At 45.3% G+C, this 27,551-nt stretch overlaps 1 protein-coding gene across 1 annotated transcript in view; it reads right to left on the bottom strand.

Moving 5' to 3' along the window:
• Positions 1-27,310, bottom strand: part of cdx1b (caudal type homeobox 1 b) — a 58,425-nt gene extending 31,115 nt beyond the window's left edge. The window contains exon 1 of the mRNA XM_060836947.1: positions 26,878-27,310. Within this exon, the coding sequence (XP_060692930.1) occupies positions 26,878-27,310 (433 nt within the window). The remainder of the gene's footprint in view (positions 1-26,877) is intronic.
• Positions 27,311-27,551: the final 241 nt, after the last annotated feature.

The following is a 27,551-nucleotide window of genomic DNA, read 5'->3' as shown; positions in this document are numbered from 1 at the left end:
TACAGAGCAGATAAGATGGTATTGAACTCACCTGAGGGACTGAATAGTCTCCTCTTGCTCCTGTTTACCCAGGACATGGATAATGCTAACCTCTTTAACCAAACCATCCTAATATCTGCTCACATGTCTAGGTTGTCAATTTTATTTGATAATACTCATGAGAAGCCCCTTGTGATGTTTTAGATCATAGAATCCCTACAGTGTGGAAACCGGCCCCTTCAGCCCAACAAGTCCACACTGACCCTCTGAAGAGTAACCCATCCAGACCCATTCCCCTACCCTATTATCCTACATTTTCCCCTGACTAATGCACCTAACCTACACACCCTTGAACACTATGGGCAATTTAGGATAGCCAATTCACCTAACCTGCACATCTTTGGATTATGGGAGGAAACCGGAGCACCCGGAGAAAACCCACACAGACACAGGGAGAATGTGCAAACTCCACTCAGTTGCCTGAGGCTGGAATTGAACCCAGGTCCCTGGTGCTGTGAGGCAGCAATGCTAACTACTGAGCCACCATGTCACCCCTTTTACTAGGTTAAGGGATGATCTAAATGTAAGTTCCTGTTGTAGTGGTAGGGAAGCAATGGCCTAGTGGTATTATCTCTAAACTATTAACCTAGGTGATGTTCTGGGGACCTGCATTCAAATCTCACCAATGCAGATGGTGAAATTTGATCCAAAATTTGATAAAAGTCTGGAATTGATGATGACTATGTATCCATTGTCAATTGTTGGAAAAATCCATCTGATTCACTTATGTCCTATTGGAAAGGAAACAGCTGCCCTTACCAGGTCTTAGCTACTTGTCAAACCAGACTCACAGCCACATGGCTGACTCTGAAATAGCCTAGAAACTCCTCAGTTGTATCAACTGCTAGAAAGGAGAAAAGGAACAAAAACAGGTGGACTTTCTGGCCCCCCCCTAATGATGTTGTCTGTCAAGTGACAGTACATGGACTGCAGCAGTTCAAGAAGGCAGCTCTCCACCACCTTCTCAAGGGCAAATGGGGGTCAGGCAACAAATACTGGGCCCAGCCAGCGACACCTATGTCCCACAAATGAGTAAAAAAAGATGTTGCTCCAAGATCTCCACACAGAGTCATGGATCAAGTTAAAAATCACACAACACCAGGTTATAGTCCAACAGGTTTAATTGGATGCACTAGCTTTCGGAGCAGCGCTCCTTCATCAGTTGGTTGTCTGATGAAGGAGCATCGCTCCGAAAACTAGTGCTTCCAATCAAGCCTGTTGGACTATAACCTGGTGTTGTGTGATTTTTAACTTTGTACACCCCAGTCCAACACCGGCATCTCCAAATCAGAGTCATGGAGAAAGAGTTCTTGCAATGAGGAAGGTGATGGGATTTAACCCTTTGCTAATCCAAGGGGTAGAAACGGGTACATGAGGATGTGCCAATCTCTTATGGCCCCTGCTTCAAAACAATGTCCAACTCCAACAATGGCATTAACTCCAAAACCAGTTATCAGAGCGTACTGCTAACTTTTCCAGTCAGAGGTCACATCCCTTAAAGAGGTGAAAATGAGCAGTGACAGTGCTCTCTTCTAGTACCCTTTCCAAAAGCTTCCGGTGATGTGACTTTTGGAAAGCCTGCAACATAGATTGACAATAATATTACTAAAGGAATGTTTTTTTTTGTTACCAAGGATTAGATTAGGGGGTGGGATTGAGTTGCCTAAGTCTGTATTTAATATAGAAGGTTAAGGGGTAACTTCATTAATGTTTTTCAGAGTTTTGGAAGGGGTGAACAAAGAGAAACTTCATGTCTGCTGGCATGGGAGTCTAGGACAGAAACCATAATATTAAAGTCAGCACATCCTGCACAGAAAAAATGAAATATTACTGAGGTTGGAATTCTAAAATGATAACAGCAAACTATGGGGCAAGTCAAAAGGTCAGGCAGCATCTGTGGAGAGGAACAGCGTCAACATGATCGATAACTCTTCATCAGGACATTAAAGTATGATTGCAATACAAAGTATCTAATCCCATCAAACACTCCCAGGACAGGTACAGCACAGAATTAGAAACAGAGTAAAGCTTTCTCTACACAGTCCCCATCTAACACTCCCAGGACAGCTATGACATGGGATTAGATACAGAGTAAAGTTCCCTCTATACTGTCCCCACCAAACACTCCCAGGACAGGAACAGTACGCGTTTGGGTATTATCTGATATTTTCCCTTTATATTGTGCTAGTTGCCACCTCTGTCAGTATGCAGTAGTGGGTAAAGATTGTTTAAAGTTGTTTGCTGCCACCAATCCTCCTTTGGCCTTGCTACAGTTTTGGCCTATCTAGTGATTAGTGACAGACCACCATCGTGCATCTACGATGGTCTTAAATAACAAAAAAGGTTCATTGTGTTATAACAATAAGTAGCTGAAAATGTGTTGCTGGTCAAAGCACAGCAGGTCAGGCAGCATCCAAGGAACAGGAAATTCGACGTTTTGGGCCAGAGCCCTTCCTGGCCTGAAACGTCGAATTTCCTGTTCCTTGGATGCTGCCTGACCTGCTGTGCTTTGACCAGCAACACATTTTCAGCTGTGATCTCCAGCATCTGCAGACCTCACTTTTTATTATAACAATAAGTACTCCTACATTTAGTCAGACATAATTACTAGGCTTTAGAGAGTTGGTACAGATTCATCTGTTCCCTCCAAAAGCCAGAATACAATTCCTCGTCTCCACACATAGATATTGTTATTGATCCAGTACCTCAAACCTTTTAGTCCTTGATTCTCCTTGGCAGAAGAACTTTTCTCTGCTAACCTGGATAGTTGCCCTACCTCTGCGGGACATTTAACACCATGAATGTGCATTATGGAAAACCTCTCTGCTGAAACTAGTACAGAACACAGGGCCAGAAGTTCTCGTCTCATCCAAAGGATAAAATCACCCTCAGTGTAGAGAGAGCTTTACTCTATATCTGACCCTGAGCTATCCCTGTCCTGGAAGCATTTGATGGAGACAGTTTAGAGAAATCGTTATGCCTCTCAGGGTTAGGTACAGGGTAAAGCTTTCTTTACAAGGTAGGAGATTTTATCCTTTGGATGAGATGGTAAGTTCTGGCATTGTGTTGTGTGTCAAGGGAATAAATAATCCCACAGTGCTAAATTAGATTAGATTAGATTAGATTACTTACAGTGTGGAAACAGGCCCTTCAGCCCAACAAGTCCACACCGACCCGCCGAAGCGCAACCCACCCATACCCCTACATTTACCCCTTACCTAACACTATGGGCAATTTAGCATGGCCAATTCACCTGACCCGCACATCTTTGGACTGTGGGAGGAAACCGGAGCACCCAGAGGAAACCCACACAGATACGGGGAGAACGTGCAAACTCCACACAGTCAGTCGCCTGAGGCGGGAACTGAAGAACTGTATAGGGAATGGGGTGTGCAACACCTCTGTTCTGGAGCAGGAATTGATCCATTTCACCAACATCACTCAAGCAGATGATCGGTCTTTACCTCAGTGCTATCTGTGGGAGCTGGCTGTGCATAGATTGGGTGTTACTTGACCAAAATGTCAGTCATGGCTACATTTCAAAGATACTTCACTGCATTCTGATATTGTCAAAGCTGTTTTAGTGATAGCTGAGTGATAGATATTAGCAGAAATTGCTAGAAAAACTCAGCAGCTCTGACAGCATTTGTTATAAGAAATCAGAATTAACGTTTCAGACCCAGTGACCCCTCTTCAGAACCCTGAGAACGCCAGCTTTTAGCTGTTGCAAAGAGAGATAGCTGTAGCAGCTTCCACATCCCCAACAGCTACTGAAAGCTAAAACTAAAGATCCTGCTTCTGTGAGAAATTGATCCCACCCATTCAGGCTGCTTCTATTGTTCCAACTTTAAAAAAAGGCCTGTCATGCTGTTTATTAGATTCAAGTAGACCACTCCATACCTCTGTCTCAATCTCTCTTCATAACAAAAACCAGGGCAAAATATACCTCTTAAAGCCATAATACCATCATATGGGACAAACTTGATGGACTGAATGTACCCGTGTTCCAAAGCAAACCCACTACATCATGACTAAAAATGTGTTGCTGGAAAAGCACAGCAGGTCAGGCAGCATCCAAGGAACAGGAAGTTCCTTGTGCCCGAAACGTCGAATTTCCTGTTCCTTGGATGCTGCCTGACCTGCTGCGCTTTTCCAGCAACAGATTTTCAGCTCTGATCTCCAGCATCTGCAGACCTCACTTTCTCCCCACTACATCATGAGACAGCCTGTATTGTGCCCAGAATCTATAGGTGGAGAATTGGCCTGTTCAGTCTCCTGAATTCGATTGATTGATTAATTGATTGTTGTCACGTGTACCAAGATGTAGTGAAAACTGATGTTTTGTATGCTGTGCAGGCAGATTGTACCATCCAAAGTGCATTAGGGTAGCAGAACAGAGTGCAGATTACAGTGTTACAGCCACAGAGAAGGTGCAGAGACAGATAAGAATTAACATTTGAGAGGTCTGTTCAAAAGTCTGATAACAGTTGGGAAGAAAGTTAAAAATCACACATCAGGTTATAATCCAGCAGGTTTAATTAGAAGTATTAGCTTTTGGAGCACTGCTCATCATCCTTCATCAACATCAGTGCTCTGAAAGCTGTACTTCTAATTAAACCTGTTGGACTATAACCTGGTGTTGTGTGATTTTTAACTTTGTCCTCCCCAGTCCAACACCGGCACCTCCAAACAGTGGGGAAGAAGCTGTTCTTGAATCTATTCATGTGTGCATTCAGACTTGTTTATATTCTGACCAATGGAAGAGAGTATAACTGAGATGGTGACATTAATCAATTCCTATATAAAGACTCCAGCACTCAACAACAGAGCAATTTGTCACCAATTTCTGGATTGTCCATCTGTGATACATAAGAGCTCTACCGCAATTCTATCAGCAGTTTCAACTCTATGTTACCTCCAGTGGAGAGATAATTAGAGGGGAAAGGTTAGTGCGAGAATATTACAATGACATCATCATGTGACTTCTCCTTAGCCCGGACTCTTGACCCCTTGGCAGACACGATAGTGATAAACCATTTTATCTTGCACCAGAAACACAAAATAGCCAGCCATAAAACTAAATACACTTGAGATTTTCTGGGTTAAAGTTACATTCAGTCTCAAGATGTCTCTTTGAATAATATCCATTGTTGAAGTGCAAAGCACATGCATTGGAGGTTACTGCACTTACCTTGTTATGATGTGTAAAATAACCTGTGAACATGCAATCATTAGTCACAATTCCACGTCCTGATGAATCACTAACAAGCCTTAACCAAACTGGTAAATAGATGCACCCTACCTAGTTAGCATAACCTTGTTACTGGTCCATCTCCTGCTGCCAATACCTCTAAAATCTAGCATAAACTAGGATAACACCAAGACAATTTCCATCCAGTATTGTCCCAATTCCTGCAGTAGCAGTGATCACAAAGGGGAGAGAAAGCTCAGGGAACCAGATAAAGACCTTCAAGGGTTCAGTAGGTTAAATATAAAGAAGCTGTTTCCATTTTCCAGTTTTGACCTAAAATACAGGAACGTAGATATACTGCCACACCTGACTTATATGAAGAAAAGACTCAAGGGAGCATAGAAACATTGAATATGGCAGCAAGAGTAAGCCATTCGGCCCTTTGAAATTGTTCTGTCATTCAATATGATCGTATCTGATCATCTAACTCAATCCCTGGTCCCACTTTCACCCCATACCCTTTGTTTTCTTTAGTACTAAAAGTAGCTCTAATGTTTTCTTGAAAATATTCAATCTTTTGACCTCAACCACTTCCTGTGACAGAAAATTCCACAGGCTCACCACTCTCTGGGCGAAGACATTTCTCCTCATCTCAGTCCTAAGTGGCCTGTTCTGTATCGTTAGACTGTAACTCTCTGTTTCTGGACTTCCCCATCATCGGAATGATTCCCTGCCTAGTGCCATTCGAATTGTATAGGTCTCTATGAGATGTCTCCTCTTTCTTCTAAGCTCCAGTGAATGCATTCCTAACTGATCTAGTCTTTCCTCATTCATCAGTTAAAAATCACACAACACCAGGTTATAGTCCAACAAGTTTAATTAGAAACACACTAGCTTTCGGAGCGACGCTCCTTCATCAGGTGGTAGTGGAGGGCTCGATCCTAACACACAGAATTTATAGCAAACATTTACAGTCAACCTCATACATCAGTCTGCCATCTCAGGGGTCAGTCTGATAAATTTTCATTGCACTCCCTGTAAAGTCAGAACATCCTTCCTCAGATAAGAAGACCAAACCTGCACACAGTGCTCCAGGTGTGGTCTCACCAAGACCTTGTACAATTGTAGCAAGACATCTCTTCTCCTGTACTCGAATCCACTCACTATGAAAGCCAACATACCATTTACTTCCATCACTGCCCACTGTCCACTGCCCCTGCCTGCTTTCCTTCAGCAACTGGTGTACAAAGATGCACAAAGGTAATGCTGCACTTCCCCCTTTGCCAATCTATCACCATTCAGACAATAATCTGCTTTCCTATTTTTGCTACCAAGTTGGACAACCTCACATTTATCTACATTATACTTCATCTACCAATGCAACTTGTCCAAATCACATTGGAAATCCCAGAGGACCATAGGGCTTGATCTCTCATTAGAGAGAGCAGATTGGGTGGTGCTTTGACCTGAGGGTCAGCCTACCTCAGGCAAAGTGTAAGCTTGAGAAGGTGGGGCCTTCACGGTGACCCACACTGTAGAGATCCCTCTGCATCTCAAACTAACCATCCAGACAACTGATCAAACCAACCTCCAAGAGCTGAAGAAGGTGGAAGGAGTATAAACACCACACAGTTGTATTGAATGCTTCTGTGCTACAAGTTTTATCGAATTCAGGAGTGATATGAAAAAAGCTGAGGTACACAGGCAACTAACCTGAGACTGTGTGCAGGGAAATGCTCAGGGAAGTTCAGACTATTCAATATCCAATTGCTTTTTGGTAATTCTTTGGGAATGTGCTTACACTTCCCGTTCACACATTCTAAAGTAATGTGTTATAACATGACTTAATAGTCATTGAACTGTAATATCCCCTGCTACAATTTGTGTTACTATTAATTCAATAGGTGACATTCAAAAGGTATTTTCCTCAACCATTGTGCAGCTCATCAATGTTTGAATCAATCAGACTGAGGGGGCCATATTCACTTTACACACTGCCCTGACAACATGACCCCAGCACCCTGACCCTGAAACCCTGACCCTGACACTGTGACCCTAACACACTGACCCCAGCACAGGGACCCTTACACCCTGACCCTGACACTGTGACCCTGACACACTGACCCTGACACTATGATCCCAGCACTGTGACCCTGACACATGACCCTCACACCCTGACCCGAACACTATGACCCTGATACCCTGTCTCTGACACCCTGACCCTGTGACTCTGACATCCTGATCCTGACATGGCGACCCTGACAAGGAGAAAGTGAGGACTACAGATGCTGGAGATAGATGTTTCGGGCATAAGCCATTCATCAGGACTGAGGCCTGTGGGCCGGGGATTGAGAGATAAATGGGAGGGGGCTGGGGCTGGGGGAAAGTAGCTGAGAATGCAATTGGTAGATGAAAGTGGGAGTGAAGGTGATAGATTGGAGAGGATGGAGCAGATAGATGGGAAAGGTGATGGATAGGTCAAGAGGAGGTTGGAGGAGGGAAAATGAGGAAACTTGTGAAATCCACATTAATCCTCTGTGGTTGCAGGGTCCCAAGGCGGAAGATGAGGCGTTCTTCCTCCAGGTGTTGAGTGGTTAGGGTTTGACAATGGAGGAGGCCCAGGATCTGCATGTCCTTGGTGGAGTGGGAGAGGAGATTGAAGTGTTCAGCCACAGGGGCAGTGGGGTCGGTTGGTGCTGGTGTCCCAGAGATGTTCTCTGAAACAATCCGCAAGTTGGTGTCCTGTCTCCCTGATGTAGAGGAGACTACATCGGGTACAACAGATACAGGAGATGACATTTGTAGAGGTACAAGTAAATATCTGTCGGATGTGGAAGAATCCTTTGGGACCTTGGATGGAGGTGAGGGGGGAGGTGTGGCCGCAAGTTTTGCACTTCTTGTGGTGGGAGGGGAAGATGCCGGGAGTGGGGTGTGGGCTGGAGGGGTGTGTGGATGTGGCAAGGGAGTTCCAAGGGCCTGAGAAATAAATGGGAAAGGGGCCATGCCCCCACCAGCCCTCACCCCACTCCCGGCATCTTCCCCTGCCACCACAAGAAGTGCAAAGTGTGCGCCCACACCACCGCACCCCCTCATCTCCATCCAAGGCCCCAAAGGATTCTTCCACATCCGACAGATATTTACTTGTACCTCTACTGCACTCATTGCATCTAATGTGGTCTCCTCTACATCGGGGAGAACTTGCAGACCATTTCAGAGAATATCTCTGGGACACCCGCGCCAACCAACCCCACTGCCCTGTCACTGAACACTTAACTCCCCCTTCACTCCACCAAAGACATGCAGAACCTGGGCCTCCTCCATCGCCAAACCCTAACCACTAAACGCCTGGAGGAATGACACCTCACGTTCTGCCTTGGGATCCTGCAACCACGCAGGATTGATGTGGATTTCACAAGTTTCCTCATTCCCCCTGCCCCGCCTTATCCCGTCCCAAACCTCGAAATCGGCACTGCCCTCTTGACCTGTCCATCATCATTCATATCTATCCGCTCCACCCTTCTCTCTGACCTATCGCCATTACTCCCACCTTCATCTACCTATTGCATTCTCAGCTACCTTCCTCCCAGCCCAACACTCTCCCATTTATCTCTCAGCGCCCCCCGGCCCACAAGCTCCATTCCTGATGAAGAGCTTATATCTGAAACATCAATTCTCCTCCTCCTCGGATGCTGCCTGACCTGCTGTGCTTTTCGAGCACCACATTCTCAATTGGGACCCTGACACTCTGACCCTAACATCATGACCCTGGCACCCTGACCCTGACACCCTGACCCTGACATTGTGACCCTGGCACCGTGACTCTGACACCCTGAACCTGGCACCGTGACCCTGGCACTGTGACCTGGACACTGCGACCCTGACACTGTGACCCTGGCACCCTGACCCTGACACCCTGACCCTGACATTGTGACCCTGGCACCGTGACTCTGACACTGCGACGCTGAAACCCTGAACCTGGCACCCTGACCCTGACACCCTCACCCTGATATTGAGACCCTGGCACCGTGACCCTGACACTGTGACCCTGACACTGTGACCTGGACACTGTGACCCTGACACTGTGACCCTGGCACCCTGTCCCTGGCACCCTGACCCTGACACTGTGATTCTGACACCTTTACCTTGACACCGTGACCCTGACACTGTGACCTGGACACTGTGACCCTGACACTGTGACCTGGCACCCTGACCCTGACACCCCGACCCTGACATTGTGACCCTGGCACCATGACCCTGACACTACGACCCTGACACCCTGACCCTGATACCCTGACCCTGACATTGTGACCCTGGCACCGTGACCCTGACACCGTGACCCTGGTACTGTGACCCTGACACTGTAACACTGACAGCCTGACCCTGACACCGTGACCTTTACACCATGACCCTGCACTGTGACCTTGATGTTTGAGGATGACATTGTGAATTGACACCATGAACCTGATAATATGGCTCTGACACTAGCCCTCTGCCTTCAGCTGCAAGGCAGAACTTACAGAACCGCACTCTCACTTTAAGACCAGGAACACAGTGAAAGCACAATAACAAATCCTAAAAGACACCAGCCCTTACTCTTACCTGGTCTCCAACTTGTCTCTATGTAACTAGATAGATAAGGACATCTTTCAAATAACAAAGAAGGCACTAACATTCAGTAAACATCACCTGTCTTTATTTGGAGATGCCAGTGTTGAACTGGGGTGTACAAAGTTAAAAATCACACAACACCATGTTACAGACCAACAGGTTTAATTGGAAGCACTAGCTTTCGGAGCGCCACTCCTTCATCAGGTAGTTGTGGTGTATAAGATCATAAGACACAGAATTGATAGCAAAAGTCTACAGTGTGATGTAACTGAATTTATAAATTGAAAAGGACCTGGATTGTTTGTTAAGTCTCTCATCTTTTAAAATGACCATGTTGGTTTCAGTTCTTTCATATGTAAATCACAGAACTTTCTTAAGATTACATTCTCAAGTGAACTTTAAGAATTGGTGTCATATTGGCCCAGATAATGCATTGAAGGTGTGAGGTGCCCTGTGTGAGGTTGTCTGTGCCACAATGTTCAGACCGATTCTAATCTAAAAAACAGATTTACAGAATTTTACATGAATTCATGCAGTTTTGAGCAAACTAAGATATAATTCTGCAAGTACAAATTCACCCACTAATGTATATGTGTGTGCGTGCATGTGGGTATGTGCATGTGTAGGTTTGGGGGTTATGAGGGTCCGTAAGCGACTGTGTGTGTGAATATGTGTGTGGGTGTGTAAAGGGGTATAATCTGTGAGAGGGTGCGTGTGGGAGTGTGAGTGTGGGAGTGTATGTGTGAGTGTATGAGAGAGAGCTTGTGTATGAGAGAGGGTCTACATGTGTGTATGGGTCTGCAGGAGTGTGTGTGTGTGTGTGTGTGTGTGTGTGTGTGTGACACAGACACACACATGAACTTAGAATGTTAAAAATCACACAACATCAGGTTGTAGTCCAACAGGTTTAATTGGAAGCACGCTAGCTTTTGGAGCGACGCTCCTTCATCAGGTGACAATCACCTGATGAAGGAGCGTTGCTCCGAAAGCTAGTGCGCTTCCAATTAAACCTGTTGGACTATAACCTGGTGTTGTGTGATTTTTAACTTTGTACACCCAGTCCAACACCGGCATCTCCAAATCAGAACTTAGAATGGACATTGTCAATGAAAGAAAGCATCTACAAACTGACTTTCACAAAATCAAGACATCCCAAACTGTTTCATTCTGGTGTAGTCACTGTTGTAAAATTTACAGAATCACAGAATTGTGCCAATCCAGAAGGAGTTTATTCGGCCCATCGTGTTTCTCCGGGCTCTCTAAATGAGCACCTAGTGCCATTCCCCCGCCTCCTCTCTGCACTCCGTACATTCGTCCCTTTCGGATAACACAGCTTTCTTGGTAACCTCTCAGACAGCACTTCCTATGCCCTAACCACTCGCTGCTTATTTTACATGTGGGCTTTGCCATTTGCTTTAAACCTGTGCTTTTTTGTTCTTGATCATTTCATGAGTAGGAACAGTCTCTCCCCACTTACTCTGTCCTGACCTCTAATGATTTTGATTACCTCTTACGCCTCCTCTCCAATGTTTTTAAGCAGAAAAGAGTCCCAATTTCTCAAAGTTATCTTCATAACTGATAACTCATAACTCATTCTTAGAACCATTCTCATGAATATTTTCCACCATCTCTGTAATGCCTTCATCCCTTTTGTAAAGTGTGACCACAGAACTGGACACAATATTCCAAATGAGGACAAACTGACATATTTTACAGGTTCAACATTTGGCCCAACAAGTCATTCTCCTATTAAGTTACAGCGTGACTGCTCTGATAATTCTCAACACTTTCCTGCTCCTTCTGATTCTCTTACTAATTAAACTCTGATTATCTCAGCCTTCTGTAACAATCCAGCCTCGACAGTCCTCAGTAGTAAAGATTTCCACAGGTTCACCACCTTTCACTGTCCTAAACTCGAATGAGTACAGATGCAACCCATTCAATCCCTCCGCCTAACAAAATCTCTCCACATGTGGGATCAACCAAGTGAACATTTTCCGGACTGCCTCCAACGCCTATATTATGGCTGCATTATGGCTCAGTTGGGCAGCACAGTGGCTCAGTGGTTGTCACTGCTGCCTCACAGCACCAGGGCTGCAAATGTGTTGCTGGTCAAAGCACAGCAGGTTAGGCAGCATCTCAGGAATAGAGAATTCGACGTTTCGAGCATAAGCCCTTCATCAGGAAGGGCTTATGCTCGAAACGTCGAATTCTCTATTCCTGAGATGCTCCCTAACCTGCTGTGCTTTGACCAGCAACACATTTGCAGCTGTGATCTCCAGCATCTGCAGACCTCATTTTTTACACACAGCACCAGGGACCCAGGTTCGATTCCAGCCTCAGGCGGCTGTCTGTGTGGAGTTTGCACGTTCTCCCCGTGTCTGAGTGAGTTTCCTCTGGGTGCTCAGGTTTCCTCCCACAATCCAAAGATGTGTAGGTTAGATGGATTAGCCATGCTAAATTGCCCAGGGTGTTCAGGGATGTGTGGGTTTGGTGAATAGTCAGGGGCAAATGTAGAGTTATAGGGTAGGGGAATGGATCCGGGGAGGGGGGGGCCTACTTTTTGGAGGGTTGGTGTGGACTTGTTGGGCCGAATGGCCTGTTTCCGCAATGAAGGGATTCTATGACCTTTCCTTGGAAAAGGGGGCCAAGACTATTCACAGTATTCCAGCTGTGGTCTGATTAGTGCCTTGTCCAGTTTTAGCCAAGCCTCCCCACTTCAATACTCCCTTCCCTTTGCACAACACTGTCAAGTTTGGAAAGTTTGAGGAGAAGGCACGATAAATTAATTTATTAGTGTCAGGCTAAACTCAAACCTACAGTTTCACAGCAAGTTTTATTGTCATTCTCAAGGCTGGGCTCATTCTGCTCTGAGGTAATGGTAGCACATCTTCTCTCAGCAGTTTGATCCAAATGAATGATTGCTGGACCCCTAGTTTGGTCCATTTCAAAAGTTCCTGTGTAATTTATTAAAGTGCATTAAGAAAGTATGTTGCAAGGAAAAAAAAAACAGGCAGATAAGAGCCTGTGTGCACTAAAGTCACCAATATACTCAGACTGAGTCATGAAACAGGGCGAAAGTGGGTACTGCAGATGCTGGAGATCAGAGTCAAGATTAGAGAGGTGCTGGAAAAGCACAGCAGGTCAGGCAGCATCCGAGGAGCAGGAAGATCAACATTTCAGGCAAAAGCTCTTCATTAGGAATGCTGTGCTTTTCCAGCACCACTCTAATCTTGGGTAATGAAACAGTCTTCCTTCCCTAAGGGAAATTAGGAGAGGGATTTGCATTAATGAGTGTCTGGGCACCTGAGGGCCTGAGTGGTGAAAGGATGGAAATCTGGGAATGTAGGGAGTTCGGAGGTTTGCAGCATTGAAGGAGGTACCAGGAATAGGAAAGAGCAAAGATTAAGGAGGAACTTGTACACCAGGCTGAGAACTTTAACATTGAGACCTTGCTAGACCAGCTAAAGTGAGTTCTAAGGCTGGTGGGTAGTGAGAGGTGGGGGTGGGGGGGTGGAGAGATGGGGGTTTGGAGAGGTGGGGTGTGGAGAGGTGGGAGTCTTGGCTGAGTGGGACTTAGTAGCCATTAGGAAGGGGTCAGCAGAGGTTTGGACAAGCTCATATTTGGGGGCAGTGATAGAAGATGGGACTCATTCAGGAGAAGATTGGAAAAGTTGAGACGACAGGAAACAAAAGACATTGATCAGGGGTTCAGCAGCAGATGAGCTGAGGCAGGAGTTGATAACATTACAAGCTGAGTTTTTCCAGCAATTTCTGAAAAAGGCAGTCTTGATGATGGAGAGGATAAGAGGTTGGAATGCCACCCCAGGATAAAACTATTACAGTTTACCCAACGGGTATAAACCCCAGAGAGACAATAATGAGGGGGGCATTAGAGAGTTCCTGCGAATGAGCAAGTTAGAAAAGGAGGTAAGTAAGACTCGATGGAGACACAGGTTGCTTTGAGAAGGGACGGTGTGTAGCAGAGAGACATATATCTTAGACAAGAGATGAAAGTTCAACAGAGCAAGAGGCAATAAAATCAGGGCAATAAAATCTGTTGCCAACATCAAATACAAGATAGATCCAATAAATTAAAACTATTAGTCTCCATCCTGTTTGAGGCTCAGAGTCCATGGAGCTCGAGTCTCATTATAACAGGCACTGGGTGGTATTTCATCCCCAGGTCTACCTTGTCTTTATTGCATGTAGCCAAATGTGGCTATTCAAAGAGAGAGTATTTAACATAAGGATTAACTGGTGTGTATTGGAATAACTGCAGGATATGTGCCCACGCACAAACATAAACGCCGATAAAGCCACAGAGAGTCACTCAAATATTCAGAAAATATACACACACACCAAGTGCACTCACAGTCACACACACAGATAGACATTCTCACACAGGCACAAAGTATGCGTGCATACTCACACGGAAACACACAGAGAAGGTGTGACAGGACTGAGGGGATGAACTTTGACCCCTGACCTTCCATTGCTAAATAGCAGACAATTTTAAGAAAACAAGAGCAGATGGTACTTATTGTGCCTCTATTTTTTGAACAAGAAAACTCCTTTGATGTGCATTTGCAGGGAGGGGACAGAAATGTAAAAACAGTGTTTGACAAGCACCAAGAGAAACAGAAAGCTCTGCAGAGGCCGATCAAAGGACAGGGACTGCCTGCGATGAGGCTCCATTGAATCTAAAACCCAAATTGACGCAACAGCTAGAGAACAGCCTCCCCTGTTATTCAATGTTACCCCAGTTTACATCTCCACCTCCACATTTTAAGTGCATTGACTTTCTTGTTGTCAAAAATTACAATGCAGTTGTGTTCAAACACTGCAGGGAGTTCCATCTCCATCACTATCCCTCTCCACCCCCCTATCAACATGGACCCGTTAGCATATTACTTGGACATCAGGATCACAATATCAGACCCTACAGAATCATAGATTTGTCACAACACAGAAAGAGGTCATTCGGTCCCTTAACACCTGCACTAGCTCTTCAAATGGGCATTATTTCCTAATATCAATCTCCTGATTTTCCCCATCCCTTTGCACGTTATTTCTATCTAAGTTAAAAATCACACAACACCAGGTTATAGTCCAACAGGTTTAATTGGAAGCACTAGCTTTCAGAGCGCCACTCCTTCATCACATGGTTCTGACACACAGCAGTGCTCCAAAAGCTAGTGCTTTCAATTAAACCTGTTGGACTATAACCTGGTGTTGTGTGATTTTTAACTTTGCACACCCTAGTCCAACATCAGCATCTCCAAATCACTTCTATCTAAATAATCATCCAATGCTCTCTTGAATTCTTCAATTGAAACTCCGTCCACCATATTTCCAGGCAGTACATTCCAGACCCAAATGATTCACTGACTGAAAATGTTTTTCTCACTTCACCCTTGTTGCTTCTGCACATCACTTGAAAACTATGCCCTTTTATTCTTGTTCCTTTTATGACTGGGAACAGGCTTGTTCATTCCCATCTACTTTATTCAGCGTGCACATGATTTTGAAAACTCAGTCAAACCTCCTCTCGGCCATTCTCTCTTGGAACAGTCTCAACTCCTTCAATCTATCATCATCACTGAAGTTTCTCATTCCTGAAACCATTCCTGTCAATTGCTTCTGCCCTCTTTCTCCAGCGCACTCACATCCTTCCTATAATGTGGTGTCCAGAACTGTACACAATACTCCAGCTGAAGACTAACAAGTGCCTTGTACAAATTCAACATCACATTGACCCTAACCCTCACCCCAACCCTTACCCTTATCCTAACCCTAACCTAACCCTATCCCTATCTGCAAAGGCTATTGGAGACATCAGGAAGAGCAGATCTAATGGAGAGTGCTTTCAAAAAGCCAGCACAAGTACAGTGGGCCAAATGGCTTCCTTCTATGCTGCAAAATTCAATGATTATTCTCTTCTGAAGAAGACACATTTTTGACTTGAAATGTCAACTTTGTTTCTCTGAATACGAAGCTACTAATTGTGTTAATATTTACAGCTCTTCAGAGGACGCTAAAGTCATAGAGCAGAGAAACAGAACCTTCAGTCCAACCAGTCCGTGCCAACCCTAATCCCTAAATAAACTAGTCCCACCTGCCTACGCTTGGCCCTTATCCCTCCAAACATTTCTTATTCATGTACCTATCCAAATGTCTTTTAAATATTATAACTGTGCCTGCATCCTCAACAGGGCAGCATGGTGGCTCAGTGGTTAGCACAGCTGCCTCACAGTATCAGGGATCCCGGTTCAATTCCCACCTTGGGCAACTGTCCGTGTGGATTTGGCAAATTCTCCCCATGTCTGTGTGGGTTTCCTCCCACAGTCACAAAGATGTGCAGGTCAGGTGAATTGGCCATGCTAAATTGCCCATAATGTTAGGTGCATTAGTCAGGGTTAAATGTAGGGGAATGGGTCTGGGCGAGTTACTCTTCGGAGGGTCGGTGTGGACTTGTTGGGCTGAAGGGCCTGTTTCCACACTGTAGGTAATTAATTTAATCAAAACTTCCTTTGGAAGTTCATTCCATACAAGAGCCACTCTCTGTGCATAAAAATTGCCCTTTGTGGCTTTTTGAAATCTTTCTCCTCTTGCCTTAAAATTATATCCCCTAGTCTTAAATTCCTCCACCCTAGGGAAAAGACACCAGCCATCCACCTTATTTAGAACAACTTTTCTGTTTTTATTTCAAATTTCTAGCATACACAATACTCCACGATTATTTAATTGACAATATCCTCGTGATTTTATTGTGTCTAGTGTGCACTGACAATCCTACCTCTGTGATTTTCTACACAGTTTGCAGAACGTGATATGAAGGACTGGGCATGTGACATGAGGTACAAGATAGAAATAGTCCATTCAGCCCAACTAGTCCATGTTAGGACACTGGCTCATAACCACAATGTATGATTTAACGTTTAATTTCAAGATGTGTTTTTTGTTTAGAAGAGAACTGCCATAGGCAAATAAAGTCTGCAAATGTGGATTCAGTTGCTGGCTGACAGGGTCCTGTGTGGGACCCATGGGAATGTCACACAAGTGTTTGGGAAACTTCAGAGTGAGAGAAATGTAACAGGAGGAGATAACAAGATTAGATTACTTACAGTGTGGAAACAGGCCCTTCGGCCCAACAAGTCCACACCGACCCGCCGAAACGGAACCCACCCATACCCCTACATTTGCCCTTTACCTAACACTACGGGCAATTTAGCATGGCCAATTCACCTGACCCGCACATCTTTTTGGACTGTGGGAGGAAACCGGAGTACCCGGAGGAAACCCATGCAGACACAGGGAGAACGTGCAAACTCCACACAGTCTGTCGCCTGAGTCAGGAATTGAACCCAGGTCTCAGGCACTGTGCGGCAGCAGTGCTAACCACTGTGCCACTCTGCCGCCCACGATTCAGTTGCTGGCTAACAAGGGAAGACTTACTACCTAGCATCCTCTGAGCAGAAAGCCAGCTCTTACAGATTTTCTTGTGTTTTGCCCTTTGTTATAATCAGCCTCTGGGTGAGGTTCTCCAATTTGTTTTGATTCCAGATAGAATGCTTCCAATTGCTAGACATTCAGGTGAGGAAGAATGAACTTGCTCCATTTCTTTGTTAATGCACTGCTTTGGTTGGTCGCAATAAGGTCAATATATAAAAGGTTCCTTCCCTTGTGGGTACATTTCTCCCTCATCCGAATGAACTCATTTTTTGTTTAAAGGAGACAATTTAACCAGGCTTGTGCAAAGACAGTGAGTTTACTAATGACGAAACAGAAGAAGAAATAGTCATGCAACACAGATACCAGGAGCTAGGAATAGGAGGTGAGCAATGGTGCCTCTGGCTCTGATGTTCCACGCATAATAATCATCATTCCAATGAGGATCACGGCATTGACCTCCTGTTCCAAAGGCGCTGCCATGCACAGACCTCAGAGATCTGCGCAGAAGGAAAAAAAAATTAGAGGGAACGCTGGAAGTGAGTCCAAGACAATGGAAGTGAGTCCAAAAAGATAAATGTTAAAAAAGATATATGGATCAGCCTCTAAATTGTTCATGAAGATCAGAGAAGATGTAGCACAATTGCCCTTGACATTGTCAGTTGAACAGTCGATTTTGAGATTCGCGGGTTTTCAACTTGGCAGAAATCCTATTGTTCTGATCCCTTTGGGCAGTGCCTGAATTAGTGCGAGGAAATTTGAAGTGACTGTTTCTGAAAATAGTGACCTTCACAGCACTGGTGTCCACACAATATGATGTCTGGCCAATAACACAGACGGACTGGTGCTGCAGTCATTTTTAACTCCTTTTTGTATATTCATGGTGGATAAGACATGCATGTCTTCAAGTCTTGGAGATGTCAGTGTTGGACTGGGCTGTACACAGTTAAAAATCACACAACACCAGGTTATAGTCCCAACAGGTTTATTTGAAATCACAGCTTTCGGAGTGCTGCAATGCTGTAAAAGCTTATGATTTCAAATAATTATAAGAATCACACAACACCAGGTTATAGTCAAACAGGCTTAATTGGAAGCACTAGCTTTTGGAACACCACTCCTTCATCAGGTGATTGTGAAGTATACAATTGTGTGCTCCACAACCACCTGATGAAGGAGCAGCGCTCTGAAAGTTAGTGCTTCCAATTAAACCTGTTGGACTATAACCTGGTGTTGTGTGATTTTTTAACTATGTCTTCAAGAGGTGGTGTTTTGCTAAATAAAGGGATACTCGTGCTCCTCATTATCTCCTCTTGTGAAATCTCTCCCTGTTTGACACTTCCCTGACAGTGCACAGATGCAACATTCCATTGTCCTTATGTAGGAATTTACAAAACAGTCACTGAACCTGCAGTTCTTTCCTGTAGGAGCCATCTTTTAAACAAATAAATTTAGAAATTAATAATATAAAATGTCTGTAAATACTGCATAGCTCTGTTGCTTCATCAAAACACATTTCAGGAATATACAGAATATGTTTACAATTTACTGCTGCCCTGTTTTGTGTATGCTTGTGGGAGATGGTGTATTAATGGTAAAAAGAAATTTTTCCTGAATTTCCTCCTGGAATTATGAGCGACCATTTTATTTTTTAAATGTAAATTCACTCATGGGACATGGACATCGCTGGCTGGGCCAGCATTTATTGCCCGTCCCTTGAGAAAGTGGTGGCGAACTGCCTTCTTGAAACGCTGTAGTCCTTGTGCTATAAGTAGATCCACAATGCCCTAAGGGAGGGAATTCCATGATTTTAACCCAGTGACAGTGAGGAAACGGCAATATATTTCCAAATCAGGTTGGCGAGTGGCTTGGAGGAGAACTTGCAGATGGTGGTCTTCCCATGTATCTCCTGCCCTTGTCCTTCTAGATGGATCATGGGTTTGGAAGGTGCTGTCAAAGGACCTTTGGTGAATTTCTGCAGTGCATCTTGTAGATAGTACACACTGCTGCTACTGAGTGTCAGTAGAGGGAATGGATACTCGTGGATATAATGCCAATCAAGCTGCCAATTTTAAGTCTCTACAAACCTGAGCAGTGGGTACAAAGTTGCAAAATGTATGGCATCTAGATGGTCCAAGTTCTATTAACTGAAAAGTACAGAAGACAATATGCCATGAAGCAAGGAGCAGGGACCCTAGGTTTGGGTTTTAGAGACCTGCAGACTATAGGAGTAGGGAGGCGAGGAACTGGATGAAATGCTGAGAGGATGTTTCCCCTATGGGAGTAACTAGAACTCGGGAGCACAATTTAAAAATAGGGGCCTCCCTGATAGGACCAAGATGAAGAGAAAAGCATTCCAAATGGTGAAGCACATTCGAGGGGCCAAATGGTCTTCTGTTGCTCCTGGATATTGATAATGGGAGACTCAGTGATGGTAACACCATTGAATGTCACACTTTAGCCACTGTCTGCTCACTGGAAAATTCCAGGCAGTGCAAACAGAGGCCTCCGCAAACCCTACAATCGGCTGGGGAAAGCAACACTGAGTTCAGCTTCCGGAAAGTGGTTCGGAGGAGGGACTGTGCTCGGAAACCGCCAAGCTGCCCTGTGCCTGGAAACTCTGGAATGCCGGACTCTGTTGCAACCACTGGAAATGATTAAAATTTCACCCCAACAATCCTCCCGAATGTGGCCTGGTCAATCATTGTCAGTTCAAAAAGAAAATTAAATCAGTATGTTTTCAGAGGGAACCTGGTTCTGTCCAAAACACTGTATTCGGTTCTGCCAAGTTTGCGCTCAGTTTCTCAATGTGGCCTCAGATCAGACAAGCACAAACACTCAGCCTCTCCCGATACTTATCGCTTTCGGACATTCAAATCAAATGCAACACAGGTCCTACTTTTACAGTTATTGATAAAATAGGTATGATATGTCATGTGAAAAGCTCGATTAATTCAGAATGTCAGGCCCAGCATGGCCACAGCCTGGACTTACACACATACCTCGAGGTTATTCCAAAGCGATCTTGCGGACTCAAGGTAAAGCCCAGCATGGTCTGGAGTAAAGACCCAACACGAACGATAGACCAGGTGCCAGCGTGGACTGTGTTGGAAGGACTGTTATTCTGAATTTATTATTTCCTTATTTTTCTAATTAATTCCTATGATCTGTATTGCTGCACTTTTGATTCCTTTATTTTTCCAATTTTTACTCCCTGAGAGTTTGCACTTAGGAATCTGTACCGTGACTTGTAAACTTTTCACAGTGCTCATTTGAGTATGGGTGACAATAAAGCTAATTCTAACATCAGATAGAGTCGCATAAATTTGCCTGAAACGTCAATTGTCCTGCTGCCTAATGCTGTGCTGCTCCAGCACCCACTCTCGACTCAGCTCCAGCATCTGAAGTACTCACTTTGTATAAATTATTCCCCACAGCTGCCTCAACCACCATTGAGATTTCTTTCCATCTTAGATCATAAGACATAAAAGCAGAATAGGTCATTCAATCCACTGAGTGTGCCCTGTCATTTACTGAGATCTTGGCTGATCTGACAATCCTCAAGTCCACTTTCCTCCCTTTCCCCAATAACCTTTGACTCTCTTCCTGATTAAAAGTCTTTCCATCTCAGCCTTGAATATAATTAATGGGCCCAGCCTTGACAGTCCTACGCAGTAAAGAATTCCACAGATTCACTACCCTCTGAGAGAATAAATTCCTCCTCATCTTAAATCCACAAGTCTTTATTCTGATATCATTCCTTCTGGTCCTAAACTCGCTCAAGGGGAAACAACGTTTCTGCAATCAACCTGTCTAGTCCCCTAAGAATCTTGTATGTGTCAATAAGGTTGCCTCTCACTCTTCTAAAATTCCAATGAGTACTTCCAGACTCGACCACGGTGAGAAAATCCTGACCAGCTTCTCACCCTCCACCACCCGCAAATTCAGCTCATCCACACCTCTGCTGGCATTAGGTAACACATGCCACGTCCTACTCACTCATCATGGCTTGTGCTCAGAGATCTATACTACCCAGCAGTGCCTTCATTTTAAAATATCTATTCATAGCCTTTTCCCGTACTCCCCAACTCTGTAATCTCCTCCAGCCAACAGTACTCCAAGCTCCCTGCATTCTGTTGCATGCTATTTCAATGTTCAGCTGCCTGGGCCCTAAAATTCCCTTCCGAAACATCTCTCCATCTCCTTCTCCTTCTTTAAGATACTTTTGATGAAAACCTTTCAGCCCCTTCTCCTAAGAGAACCTTATGTGACTCGGAGTCAAATTTATTTGACAATTTCCTCTCTGAAGCACCCTGGTGCATTTTACAGTGTTACAGTGTAATTGTTAAATGGAAATTGTGTGCTGCTGCTCAGTTAATTGAGCTATGTATTGTAAAACGCAAGCCACTGGTTTAAAGATGTTGAGACTATGGGAGCTCGTTGCTGGAGAAGTGGGGCTCGGGGAAAGTTATGTTTGAGATTCACAGGATGGCAAGTACATAACCTGCTCCAAAACTCAAAGGCAAGTGCAGCGGCCAGTAAATTCTGGAGATAAGTCAAGAACATTTCTCAAGCCTTATATGAGGCTTTGTGTTTAAGAAGAAGCCTTAACAAAGTGATGTCAACAGTCGCTGCAAAGTTGGAATGTAAAGAAATACACATTTTTTTTCTTCTTCAAAACACATAGCTGTGTTGGGGACATTTTGCTTGCTGCACAAAGAGTTTACTCACTAAACCACCTACTGAACATGCAAAAAGCTGTTTAGTCCAATCACCAAACAGTCAAACTCTGAGTTCATTACGTTCCATAGTTGTGTGAGCTTAATTTTATTCAAAATCAACCGCACTGGAACAACCGAAACTTTAAACACAGTGAAACGTCCCGAGGTGGGAAACGTTACCTCATCAGGGCATATTAGAACAGATGACTGAAAGCTTCATCAAGGAGTCAGGGTTGAAGGAACACACTGAAAAGTGGAAAGAGAGGTGTTGATGTTACTGGAGAGAAAGTCAGAGCCAAGGGGCCCAGGCAGGTAAATATCAGAGATGTGCAAGGAACGAGAATTGGAGAAATGTGGGGATCACCATAGAATCCCTACTGTGCGGAAGTAAGCCATTCAGCCATGCCAACCCTCTGAAGAGCATCCCACCTGACCCATTCCCCCTACATTTCCAATGGCTAATCCTGGACACTATGTGGCAATTTAGCATGGTCAATCCACCCTAACCTGCACATTTTGGACTCCGGGAAGAAACTAGAACACCCAGATGAAAACCACACAGATGCAGGGAGATATGTACATAGTCACCTGAGGGTGGAATTGAACCCAAATCCCTGGTGCCATGAGGCAGCAGTGATAACCACTGAGCCACCGTGCCACCCTCTCAGAGGATTGCAAGACCAGATGAGAGAAGAGTAAGACCAGACGGAAAACAAAGATGTCAGTTTTAATACTCAATCATCAATTCATAATTTCTTCCCTGCTAAATCTTTTGTTCTATTTTTGATTTAGGTTTTGCAATGCCTTAGATTCTGTTGGATGTAGAAATATGCAGTGTTGAGGGAGGCCAATCAGTTCATCGAGGCCAGGTTGCTGCTAGCTCTTTAACATGAGTTACGTGCTTGAGTCTGATTTCCCTGCACAGTCAGGGCAATAGGTTCAATGCTTTGAGCAGTGTTGAAACTGAAGATGACAGTGTAATAAGTTCTCTGTAAGAAGAGAGCAGAGAAATTCATGACTACATCTAACCATGAGGCAGGAGAACTGATGATACTGTGGAACTTGATTCACCAGAGTAGTTGAGCTAAGTAGTATCAGTGCATTTAAGAGGTAACCAAATAACCAGAGAAATAGAAATGGTATAGAAGAGTGCACTGAAGAGAGGTGGGTGGAAGCTAAACACTAGCATGAACTGGTTGGGCTGAATGGCCTATTTCTGTGCTGTTTGGCCCTTGGTTCAAGTCCAGGGCTTGAGCACAGAAATCAAGGCTAACTCTCCAACACAGTACTGAGGGAGTGTATCATGATTGCAGTTTATCATCTTTTGATGATTAGATTAGATTCTGTCCAGTGTGGAAACAGGCCCTTCGGCCCAACAAGTCCACACCGACCCTCCAAAGAGTAACCCACCCCCCTCTGACTAATGCACCTAAACAACAATTGAAAATTTCCCATGGCCAATTCACCTAACCTGCACATCTTTGGAATGTGCGAGGAAACTCACGCAGGCATGGAGAGAACATGCAAACTCGACCCAGACAGTCGCCCACAGCTGGAATCGAACCTGGGACCCTGGCGCTGTGAGGCAACAATGCTGACCACTGAGCTGGTAAGGTGTGACCCAGCCAGTCGGAATGTAGGAGATCAAACAAGACATTTATAAAATTGTGAGGAATAGAATAGAGTTAATGGTAGCTGTCTTTTCCCTTGGGTGGGGGATTTCATGGCTAGGGGACACATTCCTGCTCCTCGGATGCTGCCTAACCTGTTGTGCTTTTCCAGCACCACTCTAATCTTGGCACATTTTAAAGATGAAAGGAGAGAGATTTTAAAAAGACACAAGGGGCAAATTTTTTACACAGAGAGTGGTTCGTGTATGGAATGAACGTCCTGAGGAAGTGATGGATCCGGGCACATTTACAACATTTAAAAGACTTAGCAAGTACATGATTATGAAAGGTTTGGCGGGATATGGGCCAGGAGCTGGTAGGTGGGACTAGTTTAGTTTGAGATTATGTTCGGCATGGACTGGTTGGACCGAAGGGTCTTTTTCTGTGCTGTATGACTCTATGATTCTAAAAGCAAGGGAGTTGTCCCCGGCACCCTGTAGAATATCTATGTCTCGACCAACATCTTGAAAATAACAGAGCATCTGGTTATTACCACTTTGCTGCTTATGGAATCTTGCGGAGGAGGAAGTGAGGACTGCAGATGCTGGAGATCAGAGCTGAAAAAATGTGTTGCTGGAAAAGCGCAGCAGGTCAGGCAGCATCCAAGGAGCAGGAGAATCGACGTTTCGGGCATAAGCCCTCCTTCAGGATTCCTGAAGAAAGGCTTTATGCCCGAAACGTCGATTCTCCTGCTCCTTGAATCTCGCTGTGCACAAAGTTACTGCCGCATTTCCCATGTTGCTGCAGTCTCTATACTTCAAAAGATATCTAATTGGCTGAAAAATGCTTTGTCATATTGGAGGGGGTTTGGGGGAGAGGGGGGTGGTGTGGGGGTGGAGGTGAAATGCCTGTAACAACCACAGACATTTCCTCCTCTCTGTTACCCTTCGTTCTCAGTTGCAGCGTCAATTTTGTCAAATAAAAATTACAATACGTTCACAACCAGTGAGCCTAACTTTCCTCAGGCTCTCTGGAGCTCTCCCCATCACTGCCGAGCGTTCAGGAGTTTCAAACGCCTTGTGTCAGATTCTTGCCCTGACTGAAATTCCCCAACCAAACTAACTCCATAATTCCCTAACTCCATAAGACCATAAGACATAGCAGTGGAAATAAGGCCATTCGGCCCATCGAGTCCACTCCCTGACTCCTGACCTGCGAAGGCGAGGGTGAATCGTTAGAGTGTTTTCATTCCCAGCTCCATTATTCTTCCCACTTTTCACCTCTGTTTTGCAAGGTCATGAATGAGTTACAACGTTTAGAAGTACATGATTTGGATCAGTACCTGAATAAGAAATGCTTGGAGGGACATGGGCCAAGTGTAGACAGGTGCGACTAGCTTAGTTTGGATTATGGTCGGCATGGACTGCTTGGGCCGAATGGTCTGTTTCCGTGCTGTATGACTCTATGACTGAGACTATGACATAAAGTCAAAGAGTAATTCTATTGAAGAGTCATCCCAGACTCGAAATGTTAACGCTGTTTCTCTCTCCATAGGTGCTGCCAGGCCTGCTGAGTTTCTCCCAGCATTCTCTGTGTTTGGTTCAGAATCTGCCATCACCGTCTCACTTACTAGCTTTGCACCTAAAGGAGTGACGGTTCAACCTCTGTGTTCCGTTCTAATATATAACTGCCACTAGAAGCCATGACCAGTCAATTTCTGATCAAATCTGATTATCTGGGCAACAGATTATAATTTTATATCACTTCGGAGGGCCCTTTCTTATTTTGTTCTGTCGTGTGAAAGTTGGTCATGTAGGATTTTAGAGTGGAGATAAGGAGAAACTTCTTCTTAAGGGGTGGTAGGTATAGGACAGATGTTAGGGGTAGATTCTTTACTCAGCGAGTCGTGAGTTCATGGAATGCCCTGCCAGGAGCAGTGGTGGACTCTCCCTCTATATGGGCATTTAAACGGGCATTGGATAGGCATATGGAGGATAGTGGGCTAGTGTAGGTTAGGTGGGCTTGGATCGGCGCAACATCGAGGGCCAAAGGGCCTGTACTGCGCTGTATTTTTCTATGTTCTATGTTCTTCAGCCAGATAGTGGGGAATCGATGGAACTCACTGCCACAGACAGCTGTGGAGGCCAGGTCACTGAGTATATTTAAGACTGAGATGGATAGGTTCTTGAATGTCAAGGGGACCAAGGGTTACGGGCAGAAAGAGGGAGAATGGGGTTGAGAAACTAATCACCTGTGATTGGATGGTGGAGCAGACTCAATGGTTGAATGGCGTAATTTCTGCTCCTGTGTCTTATGGTCGTATGGTCTCGTGGATTTTAAGAGTGGGCAGTGAAGGTGAGAACAGTCACCAATTAGTGACTGCACATTTGAAGTTAAAATGGTTGGAAATAGAAGCGGAGAACACAGGGATTGAACTGAGGACCTTTGGGTCTGTGACGCACTGGGTTTGGGTAAGAGCTTGTGGGGTAAAACTCCTAGCCCACACGATGAGAGCGAAGGTGTAGGACGAGGCATTTTATAGCTTCAAAGAAGAAATTAGGAGGAAGGCCAGAGGCAGCTACCTCATCAATTACAATCCAAATTCTCACAACTAATCGATCCCTTCCTTTCTGACGGTCTTTCATTTTCAAACCTCCGTTTGGCCTCTTCCCCACCTTGACCTCTTTCAAACTTCTGCTCAGCCCAACGATCGAGGAAGCCTCCCGTTCCTTGGGGAAACATGATCATTGCCCTCAAAAAAACAACCAGCTCTCCTTGCTCCGACTGCACCTTCCACTAGCCCCAGCTCCGACACCCTCAGCGGCCTCTTTCTAACCCAGGTGCTGCGATTCTCCAACTTGTCAGCTCTGCCCTGCACGTGTCCCCAGGGCAGAAATCCACTATCGGGGTAAGGGGATAGCGGCTTCGAACTCTCTCCTCACTGCCCAGCTTCAAAGGCAAAGAGCTACCCGCCTGCCAGCGATTGTGACAGTGCAACACAGCGGGGCCACAGCAACAACAATGGCCTGCATTTACGTAGCACCTACAATGCCACAGAACCGTCCTAGGGCATTTTAAAGGACTGTAAATCAGATTGGGTTCTTTCTCTTTCCCCTGGGGTTAAAGCTCTGTCTGTCTGTCTCTCTCTCTCTCCATCTCTCTCTGAAACACACACATACAAAACACACATGCACACACACACACCCAGACCAAGCCCACTGAGCACCCCCCCCCCCCCTCCCCCCACCCATCTTACCTTGGGGGTTGGGCTGGAGATTGCGCCTCATCCAGTCGTAAGGGTTCCGCCTCGGGGAGCTGGGGGAGAGCTGGGGGACCATGGTGCTCATGGAAGGCAGCAGGCCAGCCCCACCCTGGGGCTGCACGGGGGTGAAGTCGGAGGGGCCGAACGCCAGCTGCCCCGGCGAGGTGGTGACGGCGGGGGCACCTGCTCCATAGCTGTGCCATTCGTCCCGGGGTGGCACGTAAGGGGAGCTCCAGGTCCCGGCAGACTGAGGGTGGTGCGAGTCCGTGCTGATCCCAGAGACATGGTGGTGATAACCGGCAAAGTCGGAGTACTGAGGAGGGGGAGGAGGGGGTGCAAAGTTCTGGGGGCTTAGGTTCAAGCTGGGGTGCCTCACCGAATTCGGATACATGCTACTTTCCTTATCCAGGAGGTAACTGACATACATGTTGGCTGCGTCCAGCCAGGAACATGCTGAATCTCCACAAGCCTGGAAAGGGCAGTTTTGGTTCTCGCTCACAGTTCGTAACACTCCTCCCTGACACACACACTCACACACGCGTACACACACACACACACAAACACACACACAAACACACGCACGGTTTCTCATTAACCATCTCTTACTTAAAACCCACCCTGACGTCACAGCCTGGCTCTCTGTCTTTGCTCATTTGCATTGAAAGAAT

The sequence above is a fragment of the Hemiscyllium ocellatum genome, chromosome 16 (genome assembly GCF_020745735.1).
Source record: "Hemiscyllium ocellatum isolate sHemOce1 chromosome 16, sHemOce1.pat.X.cur, whole genome shotgun sequence".
Taxonomy (NCBI): domain Eukaryota; kingdom Metazoa; phylum Chordata; class Chondrichthyes; order Orectolobiformes; family Hemiscylliidae; genus Hemiscyllium; species Hemiscyllium ocellatum.
The sequence above is the reverse complement of the archived record's forward strand: the minus strand, read 5'-3'. Positions and strand labels throughout refer to the sequence as shown.